The sequence below is a fragment of the Falco peregrinus genome, chromosome 5 (assembly GCF_023634155.1).
Source record: "Falco peregrinus isolate bFalPer1 chromosome 5, bFalPer1.pri, whole genome shotgun sequence".
In the NCBI taxonomy this organism is placed as follows: Eukaryota; Metazoa; Chordata; class Aves; order Falconiformes; family Falconidae; genus Falco; species Falco peregrinus.
In genome coordinates this window covers 89,782,678-89,805,113 of record NC_073725.1, presented here as the reverse complement: position 1 = coordinate 89,805,113, position 22,436 = coordinate 89,782,678, and the positions used below count along the sequence as shown (strand labels likewise).

At 53.0% G+C, this 22,436-nt stretch overlaps 1 protein-coding gene across 1 annotated transcript; it reads left to right on the top strand.

The window, feature by feature from the left end:
• The first annotated feature begins 3,812 nt into the window (after positions 1-3,812).
• SCNN1B (sodium channel epithelial 1 subunit beta) lies at positions 3,813-21,871 on the top strand. The gene is made up of 14 exons (XM_055806798.1): positions 3,813-3,868; positions 6,184-6,416; positions 9,392-9,710; positions 10,585-10,969; positions 12,216-12,409; positions 13,244-13,347; positions 13,827-13,990; positions 14,450-14,557; positions 18,207-18,324; positions 18,850-18,925; positions 19,100-19,157; positions 19,895-19,956; positions 20,825-20,900; positions 21,325-21,871. Exons 3-14 carry the CDS (start codon positions 9,400-9,402, stop codon positions 21,688-21,690), a joined length of 2,022 nt encoding a protein of 673 aa, XP_055662773.1. The 5' UTR covers positions 3,813-3,868; positions 6,184-6,416; positions 9,392-9,399; the 3' UTR covers positions 21,691-21,871.
• The last annotated feature ends 565 nt before the right edge of the window (positions 21,872-22,436 follow it).

Genomic DNA, 22,436 nt, shown 5'->3' with positions numbered 1-22,436 from the left:
CATAAAGCACGGGTACATGGGGATCTTTACAGTGCTCCATCCCAGCTGGCGCTGCGCTGGCTCTCCCTGCCCTGTGCCAGGACAGCGTGGCATCCCTGGGGTGGGAGCCCACCCGCAACTACTGCATCTTTAGACACTGGAGTCATGACACGCTGGTCATTTTTTCCAGTAAACTTCTACAGCAGAAAAGGCAAATGAGCACAACTAATTCCCCATCACGCCAATTAGTTACAGCACAAGTCTGGGGAAACCCCCACCTGTGACGAACTGCTGCCTGCTCAGTTTCACCCACCCAGAGGAGTACAGCCTTGGTGGGGTGAGTCGAGATTTAATTATCAAGGTTATTAACGCTCAGGGTGAAGGGAGCTGTGGCATGAGCCGGGTTTTGCCCTATCCCTCCCGTTCCGGAGCTGAGAGCTTGGCTCGCGGGATGGCATGGAGCGGTGGGACCCATGTCCGTGGCACAGACTGAGCCCCCCAGCGCACAGCCGGGCTGTGGCCACCGGCTGACCATGCTGTGCCAGGCGTGCAGGAGCCGGGCCGGGGGGGGGGTGGGGGGGGGTGGGGGGTGGGGGGCCGCTTCCCTCCCCTTTTCTGCTGCTTGTAAAACAAAACCAGTCTCGGGTTTACTGCCTGATCTTTGTAACGCAAACAGAGGTCAGTTAAAAAGGTTTTATACGCAGCAGTTACCGGTGTAGGTTGGCTGGTGAGATGCTCACTATCATTTGACTGTGATTTTACTGGTCACAACTACATTACTCTATTTTGTTTAGTGACAGCGTGTCTCTGGAAGCGTACCCGATAAACCGAGCAATTAAAGTGCTGAATGAGCCTACTTGCACCCTGTGTGGGAATGGGTGATGGATGCCCTGCTTCCCTCTGCAGCGTGGAGCTGGAGCAGCACCCCCCCCCCCCCGCTGGGGCTGCAGCCCCACCACAAAGGCACGGTGAGCGATGGGCAGCGGTGTGCTCCTCCCGCGCCTGCCTGCACACCCCGGAGCCGTCCGACGGGAAGCCAGGCTGCAGACGTGACTAATATTTAGCACGTACATCTCGCAGCTCCTGCTAAATGGCAATTAATTAGCAGGTGCGGGTGCACTGGCGGTGCCTATCGTCAGCCATGGGCAGGGTGGCCGGCCACGCTGTGTCGGCACCTAGGCTGGGAGAGGGAGTCCCCAGGAGGGGATGCCGGCAGAGGCCAAGCAGGTAATGCAGGGCAGCAAAGTCATGGCACTGCTCCCAATTTTGGAGCCCAAAGGGCCTTTCCAGATCCTCATGGATTCCCTGAGCACCAGGGAGTGACCTCAGCTCTGAGGGCTGCCACCACAGCTGTGCCAGGCTGGGGCCCCCACCGGGACCCCCCCTGCCTTGCTGAAGGGTGCAATTTGGCCAAAAGCAATGCGGATTTACACAGAACCAGCTATGAACAAGTCGTGTGTGTTTCCCAATGACCTGATCCGAGCGCTGCCGGCAGGGTTGTGATTTTGGGGTAGTTTCCCTCCTGCAGAGCTGTCCTCTGGGCTCTGCACTGGGCTCTGGCACCGCTCTTCTTCATCTCTACATACACGCCTAAAAACTATCCCAGAAACCTTTGTCTCCACCCCAGTCACCACTGAAACATTTTCCCTTTACCAGATACATTCAGGACCAGTTGATATTTTCGAAACGCCACAGACTAGACCAAGGGTGCCGTCTTGGGCGCTGATTCGCCCCGTGTATCCAGTTCCTCAGCTGTATTTAGCTGCTGTCAGCGGTGCATCATGCCAGCACAATGCCCCAGCTTGGGACACAATGCCTGGGGTGCAGAAGAGCTTTCCACAGTGTTTTTCAGCTGTATTTTTAGCAGGCGGTTTTTGCTTATGAAATAAACTTTCTCATGAAGCGAGTGAGAGAGACAACAGAAAATCAAGCCAAATTCAAGGTCATTTGGCTTCACAGCTGATGTTTCAAACCACTGAACAAATGCAGCTTGCTCTATTTCCAGTGTTAGAGCTGCCAGTGCTGGCAACAGACATTGTTCTCTGGGGAAATAAGCAGCGATAGAAGGGCAATTATTTTGACAGGACAGAGGTTAGAAACTGGGTAAGTCCTGGTACTCACCATCAAACCTGTTCGTTCTAGCTTCACTTGGAAATACTGTTTAAACACAGTCCTGCATTCCACTTCTGACATAATGGTAGGAGGTACACTTGTGCAATTTAAAAATAAAAATCCCTTTTGTTCCCAAACCACAGAACACAGGGACATTTGGGAAAGTCTAACCGAGTCCTGATTGAACAAGAACCTGTGATTACTTTTCCTAGCAAGAGGCAATCATTACCTTTCACTATGTTTTGCTGCTCTGCAGTGATTTACAGGGCCAAGGAGGTTTATACACATTTACTGTTCTGTTGTGAAGACTTAATGTCTCCACGATCACTCAAGATGTTCAGGGTTTTACCTCTGAACTGGGTTTGTATAGCAGCGTTGGGTGCAGGGATCCCACCTCACTGCATGCAATCTGCCGGCCCCAGTGTAGGCAAATAAGGAAAATAACGGGGGGGGGGGGGGGGGGGGGAGGGGTACGTGTCTCTCCAAACCCCCAGAGGGATTAATTAAGCGATCAACAGGAATCAGTGTGCAAGACACCTAAGATTGAGATTAAGTCATAAAATCCCAAGTGCACACTGGACACTGTGAAAATGGCACATAAGCGGGCTGGGAGGGCTCGTGGGGGCACCTGACCCCGGCCGCCCGTGTTCCACCCTCAGGTCAAACAGAAAAGCTCCTTCGTCTTAATTTCATTGTCATTTTGTGGAAGCAGAGCTCGTTTCTCTGGGCAAAGGATCCTCACCCTTGGGCCTGCCGGTGCCACAGCTCGGCCCTTTCTGTTGAAGCATCAACACCTCCGGCAGCCGGCAAGGTGAGGGGCACAGAGCACTCCCGGGAGAGCCGCCCCGCATCAGTCTTGACAGTAAACACAGCTGCCTGCGGAGGCTTTTTTGAGAAAAGAGTATATATATTATAAGATCTTATGCTTCTTTTTAAAAAAATAAATAAGACCTTTAAAAAAAGGATTATAAGGTCTTTTACAGAAAGGACTCTGAGCCTGTGGCGGAGCACCCGTGTGGTTCACCCGCAGTTATTCCAGCTGCCCCAAAGGCCGGTGTGAGCAAAGCCGAAGTGGCGCAGTGATGGCCCAGCACCGGCACGGGTGGTGTCCCGGCACCTGCTGGCACCGGGGCGGTGGTGGCCCAGCACCGGCACGGGTGGTGGCCCGGCACCGGCGCAGGTGATGTCCCGGCACCGGCGCGGGTGGTGGCCCGGCACGGGCGGTGGCCCAGCACTGGCACGGTGATGTCCTGGCACCCGAGACGCCACCAACCGGGCGGGAGCCACCCTGGCGGCGGCTGCCACGCAGGGGTCAGGGCAGCGCCCCCCGGCCCCGGCCCGCCGCCCCGGCTCCCCCCCGCCTGCCAAGCGCCCCCCGCATCCCACCATGCCCTAGGCCGGCCGCCCCGACAGGATTTTCCTTCTTTTTGGTAAAGCCCGGGGGCGGGTGCCCATCTGGGAGCCGCGGGACGGGCACAACTTCCCGGGCAGCTCCCCCATCACGGCGGGTCGGTGCCCGCCCCCCGCGCTGCCCGTGCCCGTGGGTGCCGGCGGGGCTGGGGCAGCAGCAGCAGAAGCGGCTGCCGGTCCCTGCGGGGGGCGTCGGGGAAAACTACAGCGAGGTTTGCAGGCGGCTCCCGGGGAGGGGGCGGAGGGCGGCGGGGCGGGCGGGGCAGGAACGGGGGGCGGGCCCGCGGCGGGCGGGGGCAGGTACGGGGGCGGGCGGGGGCCGCGGGCGCTGCCGGCGGGGAGCGGGGCCGGAGCGGCGGGGCGGCAGGTACGGGGGGCCGGGGGGTCGGGGGTGGGGGGGCCGCGGGGGGCTGGACACGCGTGGGGCAGCTGCGTCGTGCGGAGGGGACGCGGGTTTAAGGCGTAATGTTGCCTCCAGAGGGCGAGGAATGGGGGGAGCCCTCCGCTGTGCTTTCGGGGGTACGGAATAGAAACGGTGGGTTCGTGCGCAGGGGCAGGCGCGGAGCCCCCCACCTTCGGCTGCTCGTGCAGCAGCGCTGCGGTGTCCGTGCCAGCTGTGCCAGCGCAGCCAGCTGTGCGCTGCTGCCGCCCCCTCCGTTCACACGGGGCTTTCCCGAATCTCGCCGGTGTGGGAGCAAACCGCAGCTTCCCAGGATGTCACTGCCGTCTCCCTCTGCAGTGGGACATGTGCCACCCACCCCGGGCTGCTGCCCCGCGGGGAGGGCAGGGGATGGTTCCTCTCCGGGACACCGGCCTTGCTGCAGAATAATCTGGGGCTGGGGAGGGAGCTGCTGGGGGGATCGCGCCTCTTACATTCCAGGATTCACGTCGTGCATTGCACAAGCAGCAGAGTTGGCTCTCAGCAATGTGACCTTACTGGCACGTGAGGAGCAAGGCTTGTCATCGTGCTAGGAGACAGGGACATCACGGGAAACGCAGCGTTAGGCTGGCAGGGGAAGTATCATAGAATCACGGAATGGTTTAGATTGGAAGGGACCTTAAAGACCTAGTTCCAAGCCCCTGCCACGGGCAGGGACACCTTCCACCAGACCAGGTAGCTCCAAGCCCCAACCAGCCTGGCCTTGGACACCGCCAGGGATGGGGCATCCTGTGGATGGGCAACTGTGCCAGTGCCTCACCACCAAGAAGGGGCAGAGTGTCTAACGTACGGTACAGGGAGTCAGGCAAATGCTATCTAAACTTCCAGACTGTAAATACTCTTCAAGTGCTGTGCACATGCCCGTGGGACCAGAGGCCCGCAAATGCCTGCACAGATTGGGGCAGCCGTGGGTGCCTGAGCTGGCAGCCACGTGCAGCAGATGCTTTCCTCACACACAACAGCGAGGCAAAGCATCTGCTGGGTACTCTGTGACCTTGGGTTCAGAAAGGGCTTTCATTGCTCACTGCCACATTCCTGCTCCACTTTACAACTGCCAGCCTGTAAACTTGTGATGTAATAGAAAAAAATTCCTCTAATTTGCAAAAATACCACTGGATAGCATAGATGTCTCCTCTAGGAAAACAAGGTCTTTTCATCAGGCTCTGGAGAAGACGGCAGATGAGCAGCTGGTGATCAAAGAGGAATGGCTGGTTTGTGCCCCAGCAAAGTACTGAATAATTGCAGTATCAGTCCTCGTGGTGTCGGAGTGGTTTTGCAGCCGAGGTACCACCCTGGAGCTTCCAGGAGTGTGCTGAGTTTTGCTTATGTCTTTAAGTGGCAATTGCCCTAGGAAAATCCCAGAGGAGACTCAACGCAGTCAACACAATCATTTCGTAACGTGGGAGTCTGATCTCACCTGTAAGGTGGAGGAGTTTCACCTGGGATGGTGCTGGGATGATGCAGGGCTGGACTCAGGGCTGCTGGGGGAAGGTGAGGACACCTCCTTCCCAGCACAAAGCAAACCACATTAGAGCCGGGAGCAGGTTGCTTTTAGGATGGCTTTGGTCATCGCAGGTATGGGGGTGCTGCTGGGAGAGGGGCACGTGGCACCCTGTGCTCCACAGGGTCAACTCCTGACGGGCATTTCAGGTGGTGGCAGAGTGCTGGGAAGGGGCAGCCCAGAGCACAGCAGGGCAGAGGTGCTGAGGGCAGCAGTGGGGCTGCCCCACCGGCAAAGGAGACAGTGAGAGACATTATCTGCACGATAGAGACCAGTCCTGCAAACAGAGCAGTGTGACAATCAAAGTGCAAGGGAGAAGGAGTTGGGGAGACTAATGGATGCGTGTTCCCCTTCCCTGACCGGGGCCTTGGAAGTGAAGCAGCCATACGAGAAATAGAACCAGTGAGTGGCAGCTGAGAGCAGCCGCGTGTCCGGGCCCTGAGCTTCACACGCTGTGTGTGTGAATAACTAATAATAAATAACGAATAACAGGGGTTTGAGGGCGGCTGTGGGGCCGGTGTTTGTAACCCTGCGTGCCACTTGCCTGCAGGAGCCAGGCCAAGTGTCCATCAAGGGGGACAGCCCTGATGTCCCCCTCGGCTCCTGTCCCCTTGCAGCCTCCATTGCCTGTCTCCGGGGTGGGGGTGGGGGGTTGGGTTTGGGAAGAGGCGACGGTTATCTGTGTGCTGACAGAGGGTGGGTCTTGTTGCCCCTCATTTGTCACTTCTCTGTTCCGTTCCAGGTGCAGCCCACTGATGGAGGAAAGCAGGACAGGCTCCAGGCTGGCACCAAGACCGGTACCAAACCCCCTCCAAACAGCTACAGCATCCGAGCACTGAGACTGTGCCCAGGGCAGGACCCCCCGCCCTGTCACAGGGGCTTTGGCTTCCCATCAGGCAAGGCACCTCGTGCAGAGCGGCTTTTACCAGTGAGAAAGAAACACAAAGTCTTTCTAGAAACATTCTGGAAATAAAGGTAAGAAGAAAACTATTAAGGTGAGAAAAAAGATTGGAAAAAAAGAAGTATGGTCAAGCTTAGCTTTCGCTTAATGCCGTTTCTTTTATTGAATGACCTGTTTAGAAACACAGCTCATGCCTAAAGGAAGAGGAAACCTGAGTCCTTCACTCTGCTGCCATGTTAAGATGTGCCGTGAAAAACCTGTGACTGTCTGCTTGGCTGTGTGGCCAGCACACCTTGTTAACTTGGATTTTTAATGTTGGGATCCATGTGTTTTCATGGTGGGGCACAGACACTGCAGGCATCCTGCCTGAGGATGCTCTTCCAGCTGACCCTATCCCCGTCCCTGTCCCCGTCCCCATCCCTGTGCTCCGACTGGCAGGTGCCCTGTGGGATGGAGCAGCACTTGCAAAGAACAGATCCCATAGCTTTGACAGCAGGGAAAAAAAGTCTGAATCAATTTAAAACATATCCAAAAACTAGTTTAATCTTATTTTCCACAGTGTGGCCTGAATCTAACTCAAAAATGTGAAAATGATGCCCTTCAGCACAGTGTTTTTACGGTGGGTGAACTGAAGAGATAAAGTGAGATAGAAGGCACTTCAATCTTTGCTTAAAACTGATTTGGAGCTGGTGTTCCTTGCCTAGCACAGTGCCTTCCCCTTGCTATCGCTAGCCAGCATACCGTGACTTTGCAAAGAGCACTCTCAGGTTCGATGGCTAAATGGAAATAAATTCAAGGTGGAGAACAAGTGTGTATCGATGACTTCTGCAAAGCCGTGAACAAAGATAAAGCAGCATCAAAATTAGCTGTTCAGTATCTTTAGCTTTACTATGTTATGAAAGTAGAGCTTTTACTCCGTGTGTGCTCCTCGGGCCACAAGTATGTGTCTCAACATTGCCATCAGGAAAAAAAAAGAATTCAGCCTCAGGAAACAATATAAAAAGAAATAATAACTTTGCCCAGCAAAGTTGGGTTGATGAGCAACCCACAAAGGTCTGTATGACACCCTGGGGTCCCTGGATGGCAGAAGCCCACGCTCGGTGCCTGGCCAGCACGGTCCATAAGGAGCAGAGCAAACAGAGGCTGCAGGGCATGCGGCCGGTCAGGTCCAGCCGGGCTGGGTTTTGCCTAGTGCGGTGTAGGTGTGTTTTAAATTTTAGTCTGATCTAAACCTTTTATTGGATTTCTTAAAAGGCAGAAAATATTTACTAGTTTGCCTTGCTAGTCTCTCTGGATTTAAATGTGTTTTGATGGTACCGTTTTATAAAGCAGAGACCAATCCTGAGGCCGTGCCTTGGGACGGTTTGTCCTCACACACGGCAGCAGAGGGCTCAGGCAGAACGGCCATGCGTGTTTCACGTTGTCCCTTCAGCCACGGGTAACTGAGTTAAAGTTGTTGCTCCTATTTTCATTATATTCCTGCCCAAAAGCCAGCGAGCATCTGATGCAATGTAAGCTCCTTCTGTGCATAAATCCTTCTGCAGGCAGCTGTGGGTGGGAACCTCTGTGGCACGAGTCCACGGAGGATGAGCTGCTGATGCGCTGGTGGGCTGCAGGTCTCGGGGGTGCGGGAGGTCCAAGTGTTCTTTGGAGAACAGAATGCTTTCACATGAGGGTAGAGCCTGCCCTCAAATCTCAGAGAAAGTAGCTAGAGCTTCTTCTTTCCAAGGCACTCTCCTGTCAAGACCTCGTGGTGTCAGGCTATGTCTAGCATCACATGTGACAGGGTATGCAACGAAAATATAACCTCTCTTTGCATCATGGAGTGAGACACCATAAAATCTATTAGGTTTATATTTTTATCAAGCTCTGTATATGCTACTCAGGAGATGTCGCAGATCTGGCCAAAAAATCGATAATCCGTAGTACCCTTTTTTTTTTTTTTCCCCCTGGAAAAGTAAGGACAGGGATTGTCCCACTCCCCGGGATGCCTGTACGTACCCTTCAGCTTCCTGGGGTAGTCTGTCTGTGAGTAACTGCATTAATCTAGTTTCTGTGTTGCTGAGTACTGATCATTATTGAAATATTGCTGTATTATTTCAGCACTCTTTCTTCTGGGGTGCCGAGTTATATGCAGCATTAATATTTAATTCTGTTCTCCTACAGTTTAAATCTGAAAAATGTTCTAAGCAGCTGACTGTGGTTTGTTTTGAAATCCTGCCTCAGGATATTAAGATTTAGTAACACAAATTCTCACCTTAAACTAGTAGCACAAAACATTCTGTTTACTCACAATATGAATGTAAAATATGCAGCATCCCTCACATGAGCAGTGGAAGCATACCGATAGTATCTGAAAAACAAAGGAATTTGGTGGAAAAAACCAATCTGTTGTCCTTCCTGTGGCAGGCAGCGGCACTGAGCAGCATTCCTGGTCCTGGGAAAGGTGCTGCTGGGTCCTGGTCCTCTTCTCCTGCCCCCTCTGACAGCCTGGTGCACTGTAATGCTTTTAAGAAGAGTTGTCTTAAGTCCTGCGTTTAGTAAACGCTGCTAGCCTGAATTCTACCTGAAACCAGCTCATGAGTGTACTGCTTGGTCCATCTAGCGTTGGCAGAGGTTTCGGTCGATGCTGCAGACATACCAGTTTGCACACAAAATACCGACTTCTGAAAAAGTTACCTGGGTCCTGACTGCAACCTGTGCGGGGCCGGGGACCAGCGCTTGGTAAGTCACGTGGGCACAGCTGCGTCCAGCAGGTCCAAGTCACTTCACTCTCCTGGGGCCAGAAGGGAGATGACAAAAACCTTCACCACTGTTGGAACAGCAAAGCATAAACCTCCCTCCGGTACCCTCTCAGGAGGCGAGGGGCCGTGTCGCTGCCACAGCGTGACCCTGCAGGACATCTGCTCCAGATTTCTCCTGGGTTGTAAAACTACAGTCATGCCATCATGTAACTATTCTGCTTCTGCTTTGCTGACAGGTGTGCCTGGCGTAGTGCAAACCCTGCCTCTCAGCACAGCTGGTTTGGTGTCTTTTCTCCCACTTGCAGGGCGCAGCATGAACCTGAGGAGGTACTTCATCCGGGCGCTGCACCGCCTGCAGAAGGGGCCTGGCTACACCTACAAGGAGCTGCTGGTCTGGTACTGCGACAACACCAACACCCACGGCCCGAAGCGCATCATCAAAGAGGGGCCGAAGAAGAAATTAATCTGGTTCTTCCTAACTTTGCTCTTTGCATCTCTGGTCTTCTGGCAGTGGGGTATCCTCATCAACACCTACCTCTCCTATAACGTCACTTCGTCTCTCTCTATTGGCTTTAAGACCATGAAGTTCCCAGCAGTCACGGTCTGCAATGCCAACCCTTTCAAGTAAGTTTTTCCTTGCTTAATTTACTCCAGCGTGCTTTAACACCCTCGGTTATACCGCCAGTGTAAGGTACTGTGACCTGCTCCTGTCTCAGGCAGCGCACTAGGAGCATCAATGGACTCACTAAGTGGCACTAAAAACTGAAGAGAGGAGACTGATATGAGGCGCGGGGAGGGTTCCTGTGCCTGCGAGTTTGTCTGCGTTTCCTTACTGTATCAGTTGATCTAATGATGGTTATTGCCTCCCTGCAAACTTTCCCTGGCTCAGGGAAAACTCGAAGTTCAACTCGCTTGTTACAACAAAAATCAGTCTCTCGATCTTTCCCCACAATTCCTTTCTTTCTCCTTCCTCGCCATGAACATACCTCTTATCGCTTACACTCTGGCCATAAAGAGCTGGTTAAACAGTAGTATCAGCTGGGAGCTGCAGTGATATAACTCGATCGTAATTTCAAAGGAGTAACTGATTTTTGTTAGGGTTGTTTTAAATTTACGTCCGTGCAATGATGTAGCCCAAGGCAAGATGCTCTCAACCAACACAGGAATTACTTTGGGATTGTTTTTTCTCTCTGCTTGCTAGAGATGTTTTGTGTAAACTAGTGAATTACTAAAATACAACCAGTTTGGTTCTGTGCTGGCAGGTTCACCACTGCTGCGCTCCCTCTTTATCCTCCTGCTGGTTTTCTTCCTGGTTGCAGGCTGCTGGGATGCCCATGTCCCAGCCGGCCGTGCTCTGCATGGAGGCTACCACTGTCCTCCAGTAAATCTTCAGGTCCCCAGGAATGTCTAAGACAACGGTGCAGCAGATGAGCTCAGATGAGTTGCTACACACCCCCATGACCTTGACACCACCTGGTAACTGCTCCTTGTCCTGCAGATACTCAGAGGTGAAGCATCTGCTGAAAGAGCTGGACAGGCTCATCGAAGTGGCTCTGGAGAGGATCCTGCAGCCCACGCCAGGGAACAGCAGTGAGAACACCTCCTTGCCACTCGACCTGGGGCTCTGGCACCAGATACCCCTGGTCCTCATTGATGAGCACAACAAAGACAACCCCATCATCCTGGACATCTTTGAGACCAGCCAGACCTCTGCGGGCAACCAGACCTCTGTGGGCAACCAGACCTCTGCAGGTGACCAGATCTCTGCAGACAACCAGACCTCTGCAGATGACCAAACTTCTGTGGGTAACCAAACTGCTGCTCCACCTGCCCTGGCCAATACAACGTCAGAAGAGAAGAAGTACAAGCTGGCAGTGAAGCTGGTGAGAGGGGTCCCACAGGAGGCAGCTGGGAAGGGGCAAGGGGTGGGCAGCGTGGTGCGCAGTGGCAGGGATGCAGCATGGAGATGGGTGTCCCTTCCCCACCAGCTGCCCAGGGCCACTCAGCCTCGGGGCTCTGGTCTGGCTGAGCCGGGGCTGGGGGCTGCCTGTACTGGCAGCACCCTCGTGCAGGGCACACAGGGCCCGTGGGCAGTTTGCAAGTTAATGGTGTGTTGTTTCAATACCACAGAGCTGTTTGCTTGGTTTTCGGAGGAAGGCAGCACAGAGATATTTTAAGATTTTTTTAATTTTCAGAGAGGGGGTCTGATGCCCTGCAGGAATACACAGCCACACACCCAGCTGAAGCTGCTGGATTTCTGCATGTGGGGCCTGCAGCAGGATCATACTCTAAATAAACTTCCCTATATGAAAGAAAACCCAGCAAGGAGCTGTGTAAAGTCAGTCTGTGGTGAACTTTAGGTAGCTGCGTAACAACAGTAAGATGAGCAGGTTCTTCATGGAAGAAAGCTCTGACAGCGTGCAGCCTAGCACTGCATCAGAGGTACGGAGCGGATCCTGCCAGCAGGCCCGGCAGCCCTTGGGGAGGGGGTGCTGGTAACGCTGGTCGGCAATGGGCAGTAACCAAGCTGTGCGCTGTGTCGGTCGGCGCGGTCTGCCAGCAGCGCCGAGGGCCATGCTGCATGTCCCCCGTGGTGCCCCCGCGCAGCCCTGCTGCAGGCTGAGCCCAGGGCAGAGCAGGGCAGAGGTGCTCCACGCGCTCCCCACCGCCTTCACCTCTCCCTCGGGTCTGGCACCTAAAATGCCGGGGAGAAGCTGCAGCTGCCGCCCCTGCTGCGGTCCTCAGCCCAGAGGCACGTGGGGGTCTCGTGACCCCCCACCCTCTGCTCTGACAAAGGCTTCATGGACCCTGCCTGACCAGACCTTGGAAGCTGGGGCAACTCCAGCCTTAAAAATTGGCCAAAAAGTGATGTTTTCTGTAAGCTTGTGGAGGTAACACGGGGACTGATGGAGGATCTGCCCAGCTGGGAATCTCCTTGGGGCAGGACCCGCCTGTGAACGCTTGCGGTGGGGCAGCCGGCTCCCTCTGGCCGTACCTCTCATTTCCCCAGGAGCAGCAGGCAGGGCTGGCATCATGCCTGGTGCGCGCAGGGAGAGAGGACACGCCGTACGTCCCCCCTGCCGTCCCCACCGCGGGATGGGCTCAGACCTGCCTGCTGTGTGTCCCCAGTGCAGCCATCAGGGCTCCAACAACTGCACCTACAGGAACTTCACCAGCGCGGCGCAGGCGGTGACCGAGTGGTACATCCTGCAGTCCACCAGCATCCTCTCCAAAGTCCCGCTGCAAGAGAGAATCAGGATGGGCTACCAGGCAGAAGACATGATCCTGGCATGTCTCTATGGGGCTGAACCCTGCAACTACAAGTAGGTGCACACCGAGCTCCCTGCCCTTTTCTGTCACATCGGGAAAGGTACAGGATGCTAAAGGAGCCTCTTTCTTTTTCTAAGGTATTTATCAATTCATAAAGAGATTTCTCTGGTCCTTAACTTTAACAACATTTCCCAGAGGGTTTCTGTATGTGATTCTAGCTGAAATGGGTTATTTTGGGATAGTGCTGGCCTGAGTTTTAGTTTTGGATGGTCTGTTTTGCTCATGATGTATCAAGACTAACAGCATCTGTGGGACCATCCCAGGGTATTTAGTGATAACCAGCTGCCAGCCCAGGTGCTGAGTCAGCGTACCCCCTGCACAGCGGTGCAGCCCTCAGTTACATCCCCCTCTTTTTACACAAGGCTCTTGAAATGGGTTTTAGCCATTGTTGTTTCTTACAGAGACAAAATTTATATATCCCGTTCTGAGAAACATGAGTGCACAGCAGCACCCCAGGCTGCAAGGAGGCAGCAAAGAGGGCAACAGAGAATTGTCATCAAAGAATGAGATATAACACCAGCCAACATAGCTCAGATCAAGCAATTATTTCTCTCTTCTGTGTGACAGACTATTCCCTTCCATTCCAACAGAGCGTTATCCCCAGTGGCTGTGTCTCGGTACACACCAGTACCTTGCTTTGCTATTTTTTCAAAGGCAGATTGATTGCAGTTATATCAGCTGAAATTTCTATACAGGCATTCAACAGACAAAGCAATTTAAAGTGAATCCCAGACGTAGCTGCCAAGCTCTGGTCTCACCAGATGCGTTATGTTATAGCCCTTTAGTCTTCCGTGAGAGTCACAGGTTTTTGTGCATGATTCTTCCAGGAATTTCACCCAAATCTATCACCCAGACCATGGTAACTGCTACATCTTTAACTGGGGCATGGACGAAGAGGCTTTGAATTCTTCCAACCCCGGAGCTGAGTTTGGTAAGAGCAGCTTTGCTGAGGAGGAAGGAGCTAAAGGAGCAGAAGTGCTGGGAGCTATTCTGTCTCTCAGTGGCCATTTCTGTTATACACAACAGCTGGATGATTTCTTTGTCTCTGGAGCACTGCAGCATGGAGTCGTGGTTTTCCAGAAGGGGATAAGCCCCCAGAAGGGGACTGTGCCACATAGAAACAAGGAATGTGACTACAGATGTTAAACCTAGCAAAAGTGCAACATCTGGAGAGTCAAAATTGTGGAGGCCATGTCTGAGTGCTCGCTCAAATTTTCCCACTCGGTGCCCTCGCGATCCCATGTATTGAGGCATGCGTAAGGCTGCCATGGACCCGACCCTTCCCCACAGAACAGAGGTTTCTGTGCACAGCAAGAAGAAAATAGATTCTGGGTTGTTGGTTTTTTTTTTTTCCCAAAGACTCACATTTTGATGCAATTCCTGTTCTGAGTGTTTTGTCTGGTGTCCCAGGGCTGAAGTTAATTCTGGACATCAGCCAGCAAGACTACATCCCCTACCTGTCATCCGCTGCCGGGGCCAGGCTCATGCTGCACCAGCAGAAGAGCTTCCCCTTCCTTAAGGATCAGGGCATCTATGCAATGGCCGGGACGGAAACCTCCATCGGCGTGTTAGTGGTATGTGTGGCATTCCTCTAGAGCAGATTGTCTGAGAATAATGTTATCTGATGGGACTGCAACCAAGTTTGTTTTAAGTCTTGGCTGAACTGGCTCAAACCAAAAGAGTCAGGGTATATGCTAGCTGTGGGCTGGAACAGTTTATGGAGACTTTTATGTAACTGTCCTGGCAAAAAGTACTTTATTGAAGCCAAAATATTGAGCTCAGATCATTGTTGTCTCTTCCTTTAGCGTGTCAGAAGGTGCCTCGCTAAAACGTGCTGCTTTTGGACACCCTCATCTACCTCGATCCGCCCTGGGGAATGGGCTGCACCTCCTTCAGCTCTGCTGCCTACGATCCTTTGATTTTTTTCAAAGAGAGCAGGGAATGAAGGAATTACAGAGTCTCTAGAAAATTGGCACCAGGGACCTGGGGAGCAGCGATAACTACTGAAGTTTGCTCTTTTGGTTTTCTTTCAGGATGAACTGGAACGGATGGGCTATCCCTACAGTGACTGCACCATGAATGGGTCTGATGTCCCTGTGAAAAATCTCTACAGCCAATATAATACCTCCTATTCCATACAGGTAAAACACACTTTTAAATCAAACACGACTATTTAGGAAAAATCATCAAAGCCATTAAAATATTTGACTAGCATGCAGGATTACTGGAGGATCAGCAATGATAAAGTAGAAAGCATAACCTAAACATGGGAACCTTCTTTTCTGGTAATAAATCCGCACTCTAGACCCAGGTTTGGAAACGATCCCAGTGGACCCAGTGGAAATAACTGTATGGCAGGAGCAAGTCCTAACGATGCAGGTATTGAAACTTGCATTAAAAGATAAGGACCGTTGCTCTGGCAGGCAGCACAGTGTAGTGTAATCTTCAGTTTGTCATTCTCACAGCAGAACAGTTTGTGTGGCAAGGAGAGGGCATCAGTAGTTATTGTTCCCTTGGCCAGGTGTGAATTTTGTCTCATTTTGAGAGGATGAAAATGGTCATTTCTGTAATTTCCTCAAAAGCCAAATGGCAGCAAACCCTCCCCCCCGGTCTCTGTGGTTACATGGGTGTGTGACCTACCAGCAAAGTCCTAATTTGCAGACAAAAAAGCAAATATTTTTACTTGCACATAATGAGCACAGTTTAATGCTGGTCCTTTCCTTGTACTGTGCCGTCTCAGAGCTCTGGTCCCCAAAGCGGAGGGTTCCCCTTCATCCTGAAAACCAGGCGAAGCAAGAGCAGGGTGCACCTGGGCTGCTGCAGGGTGCCGGAGCCGGGAGGCAGCCCCCTCCGCAGTGCTGGGGAGGGTGTCTGGAACAGGGTGAGGCTCCCAACAGTTTGGGTTAATGCCAGTGCTTTAGCATCATAGGAAACAGTGGGAAAAAGCATCTTCCAGTGTCCCATTGGGAGCGCAGAGCTCCCCGTCCTCTGCACCACGTTAGCCCGATGGCTTCCCACGTTAGCTGCAGGAGGCTGCGGAGCAGTTTTGCTCCTTTCAGGTTTCCTTTAAAAGAATAACTGTTCCTGCCGTGTCACTGGGCTGAGGGCAGCTGGGTGAGGGTCACCAGGGCTCGCTGCCGGGTCCTGCACACGGGTCACACCAGCCCCACGCAGCGCGACAGGCTGGGGGCAGCGCGGCTGGGGAGCTGCCTGGGGGGGCTGGCTGACGGCCGGCTGGGCATGGGCCGGCAGTGTGCCCAGGTGGCCAACAGCACCCTGGCTCGTGTCCCAAACCGTGTGGCCAGCAGGCCCAGGGCAGTGCCCGTCCCCCTGTGCTGGGCACTGGTGCGGCCGCAGCGGGGACCCCGGGTTCGGTGCTGGGCCCCCCGCTCCCAGACAGACACCGCGGGGCTGGAGCGCCCCAGGGACGGGCACGGGGCTGGGGAAGGGGCTGGGGCACCAGCCCTGTGAGGAGCGGCGGGGGGAGCTGGGGTGTTCAGCCTGGAGAAAGGGGGCTCAGGGGGCCTGACCGCTCCCTACAGCTGCCTGAGCGGGGGCTGTAGCAAGGGGGGAGTGGGGTCTCTTCTCCCAGATCACAAGGAACAGCCTCAGGTTGCACCACGGGAGGTTGAGATGGGATATTGGGAAAAATTCCTTCCCCGCAAGGGTTGTGCAGCCCTGGAACAGGCTGCCCAGGGGGTGCTGGAGTCACTGTCCCTGGGGTGTTCAAACAACACACAGGTGTGGCGCTTAGGGACATGGTTAGTGGTGGCCTTGGCAGCGCTGGGTTAAGGCTTGGACTCAGTGGTCTTAAAGGTCTTTTCCGACCTAAATGATTCTATTCTATGATTAAGGCAATTAGTTTCTTTTTCAGCTGTGAGGTATCTTTGGTTTTGCCCTACAATTTCCATGCTTGGCTGAAATCTTTTAATTATAGGCAGACCAACCAGCAAGGGGTAGACTCTAGTCATTGCCCATGTCCACAGGCGAGCTTCCCTAAACTCAAGGGGTTCTGAGCAATGGCCATAGCAGCGTGTGACACTGTAACCGGGACAGCAAAGCTGCTCCATCCGCAGGCGCCGTCTTGCAGCATGAATGGACACTGTGGCTCTGGGAAGCTTATGCTGAGGCGTTAATGTGATGCTTTTCATGAGCTGGGCTGGCTCCTGCTGCTGGGGGTGTGCTGGGAGGATAAAAGCTGCCTGGGGAACTGTTGTGTTCTGGGTTTTAGCCAGGGCATTGCTCTAATGTGCAAAGCAAAGCTCCTATTTTGTGTACACAAGTAGTACTTACCCCAACAGGAGAGGAATATACAGGAGGGATTCCTGTCCTGAACCCTCCAACTCTTTCTCTTTAAGGGGATTTCTCTTTAAGGGAAATAAGTCACTTTTCCACTGAAAATGCCTGCTTGTTTTGTATAGGCAATGAAGACAGACCTTTGCTTTAAAATTGTGATGAGAAAGTTGAGTGTTTGTAAACCTTGAATCTGTAGAAAAATATAGTGTAAACATTAAGCACCAGTTAATTTGTAACAAGCTATAGCATCAGGGAGAAGTATTGCTGGAGGGCGAGATCTGGCTGTAAGGAGAACATCAAAACCATTTTGGGGGTTATTTACAAATGCTTGGACAAGTAGGAGACCTTTGGTCTAGCAGGCATTTTTTATATTTCTGCCTTTATATAATTATAACAATAGGACCACTTTATCCTGCTTTTTAAGATGCTTTTATAACGTTTAAGCAAATACTTGAAATGATTGCATTATTACTTAAAAGCTGCTAAATGCTGGCTGGGGTTCTATGTCCACGTAATCCAGAGACCTCTTCAGAGACCTCTTGGCAAAATCCAGCTTTTCCATCACTCCCTGATTGCAGTGAACTCTGTAAGCATTTCGTATCACACAGAAATTCTCTGGCTGTTCTACCTAGCTGGAGCTGTTAAATTTAATCATCTTTTCATAGACTTTGTTATTGCTTTGTGCACTGTTTCATCCAGAATCCCACTCCAATCTCGGGTGATTAACTTCATGCCTCACTGAGCTAATGGCAGCGCTGCAGCCTGGCTCGCACACTGCCGAAGCTGCAGCTGCAATCCCTTCAAGGAGAGAAGCAGATGCACAGATAAGATAATTCAGATTTCTAAAACCTGCTCTCTGTGTTGAAGCATTTTTAGAGTCGGGCTTTAAAGTGGAAACCAGCCCTTTGTCAGTATATCATATAAAGCCTGGAGACAACAACAGTGTCTATGGGTGTAACACAACATTTTTATTCCTTTTTGGAAACTCGGTATTACTTCCATGAAGCCCTAAAATAGTTCAGAAATGAGCAGTTTCTTGTGCGACTGGGAGCAGGCACTGAGTTTCCTTCTGCTCCTGCGAGGTGACTTACCCTCAGCAGCTCCCACTGGGACGTCCCTTGAAATCTCCAGGAGTGGCAGGAAAAATGCATCACAAAGAAAACCGGGACCGAAGTGCAAAGCTCTGTACATGGCAGCTGATCTGCCAGCCTCGCCTCACTGTTGTAAAGCCAGCGTGACTTGTGCCGGGCTTCCAGAGCCTGCTGTGTCGCCTGGTGATGCTCGGTGCACGTGGGAGGGATGGGCTCCGGCTGTACTTCTCCCTCCGTGGCTTCAGCTTCCTCTGTGTCCAGCCACAAAATCATCTGTTCCATGCAAAAGAGAGAAAATACCTTGGGACCCAGCAATTCTCGTAGCCAGCGCAGCCTCCAGCAGCACAGAGGCAGGCAGGGGGCTTCAGCCCGCATCTAAGCAGCTCCCTCTTCCCTTTTCCAGGCTTGCCTGCGTTCTTGTTTCCAAAATCACATGATTGAAATCTGTGGATGTGGTCACTATATGTTTCCTTTACCTGAAGGGGTAAAGTATTGCAATAATGAAGATAACCCAGGTTGGGGTAAGAACATGAACAAAACTAACTGCACAGCCTTCCCAGGGTCCTAGTGTGCTGGAGGGGTGGGAGCGGACGCGAGTTTTATTGCTGTTGTAAATGCAACAGGTAAAGGCTTTTGCCTGTGTAACGTGGCCCCGTGGCCATTCGGGTCCATGCATGGGGGTGGGGGGCCCAGTGCTCCCCAGGGCGGGCAAGGGCCGGTGGCATGGTTCCGTGTGGGCAGCTCCAGCAGGCAGTCACCTTCCCAACCCTGCAGCTGGCCAGGGCTGTGCCAAAAATACTGACATTGGGCAAGCTGACTGTATAGAGCCTGTCTGCAGAAAATTAAAATCTATTTTTAATTTATTATTAAATTGTCTGATCGCTTTGCCCAAGTTTCCCAAGGAAAGGAAGGTTAGAGGGGAAGACAGCAAACCTGCGCAGCAGGCTCATACCTAAATATTTCTTTTATTAAATGAAATTATTATAATCTAGTAAGTGGGGTCCTTATCTAAACAGATGCTTTGGTTTTTTGTTTTCACCAAACAGCATATTGCTATTCATCACTGAGATCAAGTATAAGGCACAGACAGATTTGTATTGACTCTTGTAAGGAAACGTGCAAGTAAGTACCAAAGCCATTTCTGGCAGCTGTAAAAGGTGGAGGGGATCCTGCGTTTCGTCTGCCGTAACTCTGACCTTTCTAAAATGGGGCTGGTTTTCTGGATGAGAGCTGAAGTTCCAGTGACTTCAGAGAAGGGGAAACTTCTGTGCTAACACTCTCCTTTCCTCCCGCCAGCGACACGCAGTATAAGATGACCATCTCCATGGCAGACTGGCCGTCTGAGGCTTCAGAGGTAACACCGGTTTCTTGCTTTGAAACATACATTAATAATTACCTGTTCTTAGCCACATGAATCACTCAGTATTTTCAGAGCTAATGCCCAGGTCACAAGCGCCTCTTTGCTAAATTACATGTTTTCAGCATACAGACAGGCAGCAGCACCTGTGCAGAGGCCCCCCCCCTCCCCGCCCCAGCAGCTCATCCTCCCCAGGGGTCCTGCACTGAGGATGCGGAGAGAAGCTGAGCACCCACCTTCCAGGCCGAGCACCTGCATGGTGTGGGTGCGCTTCCTACGAGAGGGCAGGAGCCCCGACCTTCACTGTGTTCCAGAACCTGCCTGGTTCAGGTCTGTGGCAGGCTGCCGACAGCCGAGCAGGCGCTGTCTCCTCTCCCAGGCTCCTGGTGCTTGCCTCTGCCTTGCTCAGAGCACGTCACACCAGGGACTTGGGGACTCACCATTAAAGCCAAATGGACCTGCAGCCCCACCGGGCACTCGACATCACCCATCGATGCAAAGTCAGATCAGGTCAAGGCAGCGTGGGGAGATGCCGTAACCCCCCAGCATGGAGTGCGAGCAGGGTGGGCGGCACTGGCTGAACGTGTTACTCAGCATTTTCCCATGCTTTTAATTTTATAGAGCTGGATCAAACCAGGACCGCTCAGGATTCTGCAACTCCCTTGGGCTCCTGCCCCAGCAGGTGCCCAGAGAGGATGCTTCTGCTTGGTTCTGAATAAATTTTGTTTTCCTAGGACTGGATTTTCCATATTCTGTCTTATGAAAGGGATATGTCAACAAATGTGACTCTGGACAGGTAAGTGAAGGAACAACCACTTTATCTTCTCTATTGAGCCTGTTAACATTAGATTAACATGAACCTTGGCAATGGGCCAGAGCACACATATGCTGATGCAAAGGGAGAAAAAGATTTGGCGCATGTTTGCCCGCAAGGTACATAAAGCAAATCTGAAATGCACTTCATGCATATCCTCTACTCTCCATAGTGACAAACTCAGACAAACTCAAATGTGCAGCTAAATTAAAATCAGCATTGACAGCAGCACCTGTAATCAGTCACACGTAGGAGCCTGGAAGCTCTGAAGCTGTGAACTGCCAGGGTCCAGCTCCTGTATCATAACATTCATCCCTTCATACTTACATCTTTGAACCTGCCAAGAGCAGCAGCAGTAGAAGGGATGCGCCAAAATTAGGGTAACTGGTGAGTTTCCCTTTGAGAACCTAAACCCTGAATTAGAGGGAGGGGAGTTTCTCCCCAATGGAAAAAAAAAAAATTTAGAGAAGCAGGAAACAGTTCCACAGATTCTGGCTGATCCATACACATTAAGCCCCCTGTGACGTGGTCGGTCATGGTGCAGCCACTCTGTCAACGCACACGGGGCCACGAGGTGCAGGGCACTGAGGAGGGGTGATGGCCCCTCTAGACCAACCAGAGCAGTTGGGAAGAACACGGCAAACAGCCCCAAAGAAGCTTCCAGGTGCCCAAGGGCTTCTTCAGGAGGAACTTTTTAATGTCTTCCATGTGCCAGAGAGATGTTTTGGTGGAGCCTCATGAGCGGCTCTGGTGGGGCTCTGCGCAGCCCTGCCTGCAGGCAGGTGGGGGGGTGGAGGTGCTGGGTGCCCGCAGCCCAGCTCTGTGCCGAGCTGCTCTTTGTATCCTACAGAAACGGCATCATCAAGCTGAACATTTACTTCCAGGAGTACAACTACCGCACCATCTCCGAGTCTGCTGCCACAACGGTGAGTGCCCATCCCTGCCCTTCCACCCAGGGCCGCAAGCGCCTGGAGAACAGATGCAGAAACAAGTGATGCTGGACACACAGGCAGGGCTCAGCTCCTCCTGGCCAGTGATGCCCCTCACCGGGATAGTCTGCGAGTCCCTGGGTGCTGCTGCAAGGAAGCGGACAAAGCCGCCTTCACCGGCTGGTTCACAGCCCCAGCTTTGCTCTTCCCCTCCACCTCCTGTCCCCATTGCCAGTGCAGGGCAGGTCACCGATAAGCAGCCCCAGCGAGTGCAGCCCTGGCTGGGCAGCAGCCACCGGGCAAGGGACTCGGCAGGCAGGTCCCGGGGGCAGGAGTGGTGGGGACATCACCCAGCTATCGGTGGGGGCTGATCAGGGACCGGGGTTTGCCGCCTCGGCTCACTCTGCTCTCTTCCCCACAGATCGTTTGGCTGCTGTCAAGCCTGGGAGGCCAGTTTGGGTTCTGGATGGGGGGCTCGGTGCTGTGCCTCATCGAGTTCGGGGAGATCATCATCGACTCGCTGTGGATCACCGTTATTAACGTGATCAGCTGGTGCAAAGGCCTGAAGCAGAAGCGGGCGCAGGCGCGGTACCCGGACAAACCCCCGACGGTGTCAGAGCTGGTGGAGGCTCACACCAACCTGGGCTTCCAGCCCGAGGACACAGGTACCCTCCCCAGGGATGAGGCGCTGCCCCCCGAGCCTGGCACCCCCCCGCCCAACTACGACTCGCTGCGCGTGCAGCCCCTCGACGTCCTTGGGCCCGACAGCGACACAGAGACCGAGTGAGCCGCGCACCCCGTTACCTCCCGAGGGCTGCCGATGGCAGGCTGCTGCCGCCACGCATCATTTATCACTCGCTGAGCAATCTTTTACTCTCTACCAAAATTAGGAAGGAATTAAAAAGCCCTGGCTGTCCTCCCCTCCCTGACTGTTCACTGTGAAGAAGCTCTGCCTAATAAACCCTGTAATAAACCTCATGGAGTCGGTGTCGTGCTCTGGCTTTAGCATGTAGAGCTTGTATACATCAGCGTTGCTATAGAATCATTAAGTCAGTGTTTCTTTTTAACGCATGGGTGGGAAGTGCTTCCTAGTGAGAAGAGCAGGTGGAGGCAGCTGCGAGGGCTGCAGCTGGAGTCTGAGGCAGGGCTGCAGCAGCAGGGAGGGCGGCGGTGCTGGGGAGAGACCGGGATGTCCTGGCAGCAGATGCTGAGACATGGCACAGCATGTGCCACAGCTGCACTGCGCCGTGGGTCGGACCCTCGGGTTGGGACCCAAGCTACTTTTGACATCTGAGGTCGCGGTATTTCCAACCCTAAACAACTACAGTGGAAACAGCGAGAAAGAAAACTGTCCCTTAGCTTTGGGAGGCCACGGGTGCCCTGTTTGCTGCTCAGGATTTAACACTTGCGCCGCAGATGAGCACAGCTGTTAATGTGTGTCCAAGATAAATACTCCGGCCACCATAAAGACTGAGGTGTGGGAAGGAAGTGCCAGGCTGTCTAACAGTACCACTCTTGGAAATAAATAAAAAG